The 9,024-nt window shown below is 33.9% G+C and overlaps 2 protein-coding genes across 2 annotated transcripts; one reads left to right on the top strand and one right to left on the bottom strand.

The window, feature by feature from the left end:
* Positions 1-1,309: 1,309 nt before the first annotated feature.
* Positions 1,310-2,403, top strand: LOC133681878 (uncharacterized). The gene is made up of 2 exons (XM_062105060.1): positions 1,310-1,556; positions 1,650-2,403. The coding sequence occupies exons 1-2, from the start codon at positions 1,549-1,551 to the stop codon at positions 2,320-2,322; spliced, it is 681 nt and encodes a 226-aa protein (XP_061961044.1). The 5' UTR covers positions 1,310-1,548; the 3' UTR covers positions 2,323-2,403.
* Positions 2,404-4,061: 1,658 nt separating this feature from the next.
* Positions 4,062-8,377, bottom strand: LOC133681995 (protein FAR1-RELATED SEQUENCE 2). The gene is made up of 3 exons (XM_062105216.1): positions 8,228-8,377; positions 7,225-7,691; positions 4,062-4,373 (listed from the first exon to the last, which is right to left on the bottom strand). The coding sequence occupies exons 1-3, from the start codon at positions 8,241-8,243 to the stop codon at positions 4,191-4,193; spliced, it is 666 nt and encodes a 221-aa protein (XP_061961200.1). The 5' UTR covers positions 8,244-8,377; the 3' UTR covers positions 4,062-4,190.
* Positions 8,378-9,024: the final 647 nt, after the last annotated feature.

Here is a 9,024-nt window from a genome sequence, read left to right as displayed (position 1 = left end):
TTCTTTTCACCTAAAATAACATCAAATTGATGTTTTTTCAAATGTTTTTTTATGGTTTTGATGTATTAATATTAAAAACAAAAAATAAAAAAATTATTTTAATGCATGTTTAATTGAAACCTATTTTTAAAAAGCACAATGCATCATATTATTGAACACGCATTTAAGTCTCGAGTTACGAGTCAGGTGGGTTGAACCGGGTAAACCCAAATCAACCTAATTTTTTTTATTTTATATAAAATTAAAAATGACATTAGTTTTTTAAAAAAGAAAAGTGAACGGGTTTTGATTTGGTTTTTCTCATGTTGGCTAAGTCTCGGTTTAATCAAGGTTTTTGATCGGATCACAACACATTAATTCTCCTCTTAGTTAAAACTTGACCCAATATAAACCTTGACCTTGAGTCATGAGTTAACCCATCAATTTGGTCGAGTTTTAAAACATTAAATAAAACTAAGCATCCGAGACAATTTGAATTTATATTGATTAGCCCATCATGCATCTTTGTTGGCAAACTTAATTGTGACATTTTAAGATAGAAAGGGTTTATTTTTTATGATAGAATGAAATTTCAATAAAATATCAAAAACTACAATATGGAAATAACATATTCGAAAATAGATCTTTACTTTTAATAATAATTAAGATTTTTTTTTTTGACAAGTGCAATATTATGCATAATTTAGAAATTATTACATTCAAATGATTATTTAATTAATTATAAAATTCAATGTCACTAGCTTAATGAAATAAAGGAGAAAAATAGATCTAATAAATTCTTATAACATACTAGTCATTTTCCCACGTTCAGCTACAAGTTGCATGAAAAACAAATTTGAACCCAAAATAAAAATATACATGCAATGCTAATGTATTTTCTAAAATCATGAAAACTTTTAATTGTAAATTAAAATTTTAATTTTCATGTTTAATAAAATAAATAAAAAATAATATACATTAATGTATGTTTAAAAGAGTGGTTAATACTAAATAAAAACTAAATTAAAAATTAAATATAAATTAAGATATTTGCAATTGGGTAAGAAAACGTTTCAAAATTATATGGAAATAAAATTATTTTTAAAAAAAAATTATAATTTAAATTCTATTAAAACAAGATAATTTTCTGAGTATAATTCCAGCTTTTTCATTAATATTATTTTAACAAAAACAATATAGGTCTTTCTTTAAATCATGGGGTCACCTTTGCATATGGAAGATGAGTCATCGATTACTTTTGCTTTCGGAATTTGCATCGTAACTACCACCTGGCCATACACATTAATGATTCTGAACAATACTGATGTTCCACATGTGGTTAGAATCAATTATTGAAGTTGATGCTTCTTTCTTGGTTGAAAATATCTTCTCAGCACAGTGATTTTCACAGGTCCAGCTACCAGTATTTACAGGAATTCAACGAAGGAGATAATAAGGAAGTCCCTTCCTAACCTGCAAGTGTAAACTGCAATATAGCCTCGCCTGATTCAAGTTCTTTACCCAACACAGACAGAGAGAGCTGCGACAGAAGAAGTAAAGAATCTGATCATGAGCGGGTAAAATATTAGCTGTTTCGTGTCTTCAATCAGTGTTTTGTTGGGACTGATCAGATTTACCTGCGTGTTTGATTGCTTTTGTTGTCCTTTCAGGGAGCAGGAGAAGGAGTGCCGAGCAAAACGGCTGAATATAGATGGAGAGTTTCTGGAGAAACTAGACCAGCTAATTGGTGTGGTCAAAAAAGCTGAAGTTAACGATAAAGAAATCTTCAAGAAGGCGCTGGATGACCTCGTTAATGTCAACTCACTCTTCACGATAGCTGTGTTCGTGGGGTTATCCGTGGCTTCTCGCAACCAGTATAGCCTTGAAAATCGACGAGAATGTGACGCGGGTCCAGAGGTGGCAAAGAGACTTGTTGTCTTTGAAGTTATATCTTTTGCTTGCTTCCTCTTATCTAGCCTGATAGCCAAATCACTCAAGGTTTTTCTCAACCTTTTTCGCCCTCATAAATTCCAAGGACACAGGTTTTTTGGATGGGCCAGGGGCGTTGCCTTCTTATCCTCAGTGATGGCGTCAACCACTGGGATTGTGCTCTTGACACTTTCAATGGCCGATGTTGTACAGATAAAGGTGGGGAAGCTGTCCTGTGGGAGCTATTATTCTGTCACTGCAGTGGCTACGCTCTCTGTGATTGTGTTTATTGGGGTGCTTATTTATTTGCCATCAATGTTGTTCACTATATACTATATCATGTTCCGGATCCCAAATCAGGTTAGCTCAAATGATAAGGGATCTCAGAGTTGGGTTAAAGAATCTCCAGTGTGAAAAAAAAAAAAAAAAGTTGCTGTCCTGTATTTTTAATCTCGAAGCGCAACGAAAACCTGTAAAAGGGTGGTGTTTATTTTACTCGTCTCGGAGGTAGTTGGAGCAAGACTGGTATAATTATTTTAACTTTCCGATTCAATTTCACTTGTCAATGAGGCTTCCCTTGTGGCGGCGGGCTGTCCTCTTCCACGCAGTTAGAAAACCTCTTCTTGGAAAACTAGTTAGCCTCCGCATTAAGGTTTTTAAGGAATACCTCTGTATTAATGTCCAGTTTGTTTATTAGAAAGTATTTTAAAAAATAAATTAATTTTTTTAAAAATAAATTATTTTTTAATATCTGATAATATAATAAAAAATAAATTAAAAAACAGTTTTTAGTATTTAATTATATTATTAAAAATAAATTAAAAAATAACTTATTAATATTTTATTTTTTTCAAGTTTATTAAAATAATAATAAACAAATCTTACAAATTAAATAGTTGAATGAGAATGAAATTGAAAAAAAATATAATTTCATAAATTATCTCAAATAAAATAAATAATAACCAAAATAATAGAAATCAAATCTAAAAAATTAAAAAAATTAAAGATAAAAAAATTAAAATAATAATAATCAACATTTCATAAATTATTTCAAATAAAATAAGTAACAATCAAAAAAATAAGGATCAAATTTGATAGATAAAAAATTTCAATAAAAAAATAATAAGAAAAAAGCAAATAACAATTATAAAAATAAAAACCAAAGTTAATATAAAAATTAAATTTTAAAAAATGAAATTGAAAAGTAAATATTCAAAACAAAATATATATAGCAATCAAAAGTTTAAGGATCAAATTTGATATAATCAGCAAATAATAACATTTCTAAATTTTTCACAACTTCCAGAAAGTGTTTTCTGCCCAAATTTTTCAGGAAAACACTTTCCTGAAAACCAAGCCAAATTTTTCTTTGACTGGAAAGTGTTTTCCGTTGACCAACTTTTCTAACGGCAAACAAACACGGGAAAGTTTGGAAAGTGATTTCTCGAAATCACTTTTCGAAAAACAAACACAGCAAAAAAAAAACACTATCCTGAAAACCAAGCTAATTTTTTTCTTTAACTGAAAAGTGTTTGCTGTTGACCGGAAAGTGTTTTTAATTTTTCTAATAACAAACAAATACAAGAAAGTTTGAAAAGTGGTTTTTCAAAAACTACTTTCCGAGAAACAAACATGGACTTATAGTTTTCAGGAGTAGTTCAAAGTTCAAGTCCTCCCATATGCTAGAATTCTTGATGCAAAAATAGGGAGGCAACTATTAACTTTCAATTGCCATACAGGAACTTCTGTATATTGCGATGTTTCCTTTTATCCATCTATAGGAAAATCAAAAAGACTTTTAAGAGTCGAGAAATTAGCAGCTTAGAGGCTTGTGTATTTCTGAAAAACAGGCTAAGACTGAAAGTTAAAACAATAGAACAATGGTTTCCTAAATCCTGTTGGGAGACGGAAGAATTGTATGAACTACATGTGGCATGGTTTAAAGAGATAGACTGTCAAGGACTTGTATTGGCATGGAGAGATGTATCAGATTCTTCTTCTGGAGATCTCTTGGCAAGAATAGTAAACAAAGAATCTAAGCTATTTTCAGAATTTCTGAGTTCACACCTGACTCTGCTCCATAGATGTGTCTCAAATGATAAGAAATGGTGGGATAGAGGTCTCATGGTGAGGAAAAGATGAAAAGGCCAGACTGATATGAAGTAAAGGACATTTCAGCTGAAACTACAGATTCAGACTACATTTTGGAGAAAAGGTAACAGCATCTCAAAGAAATTGTACAGAGACAAGCCAACTAGAATATCAAACAAGACCAACAGAAGCTACCTCCTTGATTCGATTTCTTTTACACTTTGAACTATGTCATCAATGTTTCTTGATAAGTGATTGGAATGCTCCTCCATATCTCTCAAAACCATATCAAGCTGTTCTTGATAAGCTGCAGATCGCTTTCGCTCTCGTTGTAGCTCAGCGGTCAATTCTCGGATCTTTACATCTTTCTCATCCTACAGAATACATAAGAAATAACTGCATGGTAAATAGAAAATACTAACAAGATTATTGTAGAAATGGTTGAAGCCTCTATCTTCACCTCTCACGAGACTGAAAATGCATGTTAGATTGGCATCGAGAATTAAAGGTATAGAGATCTAAACAAAATAATCACATCATCATCTTCGAGGTTGAGGTTGGACATTGAAAGAGGATTCTGTATATAACCGATCTAGGAGCTGAAGTTTTCATATCAGATTCCAAAACCTCTATGGATTTCCTATTTTAGGGCAAAGCAAAGCAATAAGGATGGACTTGAGATTCGTTTATACATGTTTGTTACTATGGCCCAAAATCAATCTAATGTCATTTATTAGCTTATAGAGTGAACCGGAGCAAATCTTTCATAACAATATAAGAAGCACAATAATATCCTGAGAACTACTTAATGCAATTTTATACACAATAAACACCCAAAGCCCAAAGGGTTCCCAACTTCTTGGCTATAGGAGGAATTAGCCTCAATGCAGTATTTTACAAATACATGTATCCCTGAGTAGAAGTTTCACTCTTTTGGTGCTATCTGGAAATTGTTCATGACTCTGAAATCCCTTGATTCAGTCAGAGAATGAACTGCACGCTTCAGATTTGAGATGATAACCATCTCAAAGAAAAAAATTTGTTCACTGAAGTCAAAATTTAATGACTTCACTCACATTTCACATCCCATAATCTCACACAAATGAAACTCAGGCATGGCTGGTGAGACTGCCTAACAGAATCTTCCATTTTAAATAAAGTAAGATTGCTTTACAGTCTTTCATCCAAAAGTTCACAAAATCTTTCATTTAAAGTAAGAAGGCCTATAAATTTGTTATAAAGGTAATGGCACATAGCACTGCTAGTCATTGGGAAGCAGAAAAAGGCTCGAACAAAAATAACCTGAACAAAGACCGCCAACTTCCACAAAATGACAAAAGTGTCCTCTAACTGTTGGTGGTGGTACAAAAGAGAACCAGAAGGCCAACAGTTTTGGTCATTATACAAGTACTGCCTTCCTCTAATGTCATAAATTGCTCATAATTTAACAGCTCTATTTTCTAAAGTTGATGCTTTTTTCAATTAAAAAAAAGAAAGAACATCTTTATTATTAACAGTCACTTGCAGAAACCCGTCCTTTATTTTTTGCTGGAACGGACCTATATTTTGGACGGAACAGGGAACTTCCTGATAGCACTGAGTCAACTAGTAATCATGATTACAAAAGGTTTTGAGCTTGTTCAGTTAAGCAAAAGTTAGTCTTCACAGACATAAACATAGATAACCATTGACCAGTATTGCACCCCATCCAAAACAAAAGAAACGGCCTGGATATCACAGGCTGGTGTCTTCAAACGAAGAAGGAAGCAAAAGATTGATATCTCTATCATCAAAGATACAGCACAGAACAGCACTGTGTGCACAAAGACAGGTTCGCGCCATGGTGCTACCCATGCAGCACCATGTGTTGGAATGACAGGAGAACACCTTGATTAGGTTCTCATGGCAAGGAGTCGGGGAATATGCACAACAACAAAAAAAGTGCCTACTTTACACTTTGCAGCTTGCTGCTTTCACAATAACCTTCACCTTCCAAACCACCCTTAGTGAACAAGCAAAGCACGTGGTATCAACTCATTTTGTCTTGATTACCTGTTATCAAAGTCTCACTTGACAAGTTATAGCACTCGACAACATCAATTTTAAGTTTGAACATTCCTGTGGTTGGAAGACAATTCTACTAACTGTAGTGAGTAATAAAATGTAGATTTGCCTCAAAAAGACATGTAGGTATCTCGGGAAACCCTTCCTGAATGTGGTTTGTCTCTCTACCACTCAACGAGGTTATCATGCAATCCAAATAAGAAATGGACATTGTGCTTCAGGAAGTAAGATGGATTGCCTTTGTTCCCTCTGACCAGGCTTACTTTTTGTCCTCCAGTTGCTGGCTCACTTTTGCAGGCCATCCAGTCTATGATACTTAATAACTGACTTGGACGCTCCAAATTTTGGGATTGACATAAACAAGATTATCTTCATTCGGTGGTTTATGGATTATCTCAACTAGCAGGAACAAGGCAGGACTTACTGCAAGGGCACGAAAAACTAATCTGAATAAAACCCATCTCCATTGCAAGAAGACTTGTTTTAGAATTTTTGTACAACCCTTCCTGAAGTCAAGTAGCTTCTGGAAAAGATATAAGCTGTATTCTAAATATAGCACAATTATTGTATGTCTTGTGCTTAACAGCTCCATAGACTCGAGGAAAAATAATGATAATCTCATCTTGCAGTAATCCAACTTACAAAAACTGATATTGCAAGAAGGAACACTAGAGCACTTGTTATCTAGTGTAGGCAGGCAACATGTTCTGACAAGCTTGATGCTTAGTAAGAGGTAAAATGATTGATCATGAACTTCAACAATAGACCACGAAAACAATAAAAACAGACAAAAACTTTGAAGCAAGGAAAGATATAGTAATGGTCCATGTAGCAAGCAACTTTTTAAACTGTCACAACAGTTGAGCTTTACTTTGTCCATGACACTCCGAGGAAAAGCCTCAAATGATCTAAAGCTAGTAAGCTACCCATCAGCTTATGAGATGATTGAAACTTATAACCAATTCAACATTCAAGCACAATAACTGACAACAGAATCTACTGATAGATCAACATAATGAACATCAATGCTAGTGAATAATCCAGAAATTACAGCTAGGTGACTGACAAGTGGAAACATGGTAAAGAGAGATATAAATAGGCAGTTAATACTTTTTTCTTAAAAGAAAAGGAAAAGGGAGACTTTTCTATTGTTGCACTCACCGGTGTTTGAGATAAAAGCACAGTCCGACGACCATTGGCGGGTGTAGGTACCAAGGGATGATTGTGCTCCTTTACAAATCTTGTTACAACCCATTTTCCTGCTTTCTCTTTCTTCACAACTATCATTGCCTTACACCCTTCTCTTGTGACTGCTCGAGGTTTCCTGTTTTCACTTCTTCTAGGTCTTAACTTACGAAATCCTTCTTTATTGCAAACAAGTCGACGCCAAACAACCTTCCCATCACGCATTGATCGTCGAAATGCATCGACGCGCATGATAAACCCCACATGCGTAGCATATGCATCATAGAACACCTTGGCAGCCTCTTCAGACTCAAACTCCATGCCTACACATGGTTCCATATCAGAACTTGCTTCACTAATTGCCAACTCTTTACCATTAGAACTCTCCACAATTTGATCCACGTCTCCATCTTCACTCATAGAAGCAGAAGCGTTTTCATCCACTGTAGACAACACCAAACATACTTGATTAGTTCAGTTGCAACAATGCAAAACAAAAACATTGACTATGCAACAAGAAAACCCTTTTATCGAGGCTTTTTCTTGATAACAGTGTACTGCTCATTGCAGAATTTGATCCAAGAAACCCACTTGTGTCCCATCATGTTATTTCAGTCCAAATGCTCGAAATTATATAGTTTAAGTAATTTTATGAAGCCCATTTTGTTGTACAGCTACTAAGAGAACTGGTTTTCTCAAATATTAATTCCCAAAACATACAAATCAAAAGAAACAGAAGGTTTCTAGGTTTTGTACTTTACATACATCAAATAGGAGATGTAAGCATAATATGGCACCCAACCTAAAAAAACCTTTTTTGTGTTAATGATTGAAGCTTCAACATCACCATATTGAACACACCAAATATACAGAATCAACAATAACAAACGAAGGGTAAAAACAAGAAGAAGAAGAAGAAGAAGAAGAATGGGAACGTGTAAATCATAAATTAATTCAAGAATTGTGAAAGAAAACTCACTTTGTGATTGAGACATAATCCAAGTCCAATGCTTGCAGTATGGAATGGAATGAGAATAGAGATAGGAGGGGGAGTGCGGTGCTTTACCCTGGTTGGTTGGGTTTGAGGGTCTCAAGATCAGAGACACAGGGTTGCTTTCTTTTCTTTTCTTTTTTTATTGGGTTGTTTCTCTACAGTTTTTTTTTTTACTTTTTTATTTTATTTTTATTAACTGGAAGCTCATTTGTTTATGCTTTTTAAAAGTGATTTTAAAAAGATTTAAATTTTTTTATTTTTTTATTTTTTTTAATTTGTCTTTTAATAGCATTTTTTAGAAGATTTAAGATTCACCTTCACCTGCAAAACATAGGAAAAAAACCACAAACACAATCAATTTATTTCTTCTTTTTTTTTCTACTTTTTTTTTCTTCATGGTTTATCAGTTGATGGTTAAACCATGATGGTCAATCTAGTCATGGAGAGAATAGTTATGGGTTGCCAGGGAGCGAAGATGAGGAAGAGTTTTGGTCATTTGTGAACTGATGATGTGGAGGGGATAACAGCTACTGATTCTGTGGCTACGGTAGCTGATTTCGATGTGGAGATCGCGGTTAATGGTCTTTAATTATGAGGGAGAATGGGTTGGTGTTCACGGTGGCGGTCCTAATCGTGAATTGAAGGGAAGGATGAAGACGTGTAGATTGGAAAGGAAAACTTACTTGTGAGAATTCGCTTTATTATTCCTAGATCAATTACTTCAGTGTCACTTCAATTACTAGAACCAAAGTGATATTTCACATGACGAACATCTTTGTAAA

The sequence above is a fragment of the Populus nigra genome, chromosome 2, assembly GCF_951802175.1.
Source record: "Populus nigra chromosome 2, ddPopNigr1.1, whole genome shotgun sequence".
Classification (NCBI taxonomy): Eukaryota; Viridiplantae; Streptophyta; class Magnoliopsida; order Malpighiales; family Salicaceae; genus Populus; species Populus nigra.
Note: the sequence above shows the minus strand (reverse complement) of the source record. Positions and strands in the feature narration are given on the sequence as shown.

Coding starts and splice junctions, on each gene's coding strand:
- LOC133681995 (XM_062105216.1), bottom strand. Junction 4,374..7,224: donor TGCTTTTATCTCAAACACCG/GTGAGTGCAACA, acceptor TGTATTCTGTAG/GATGAGAAAGATGTAAAGAT.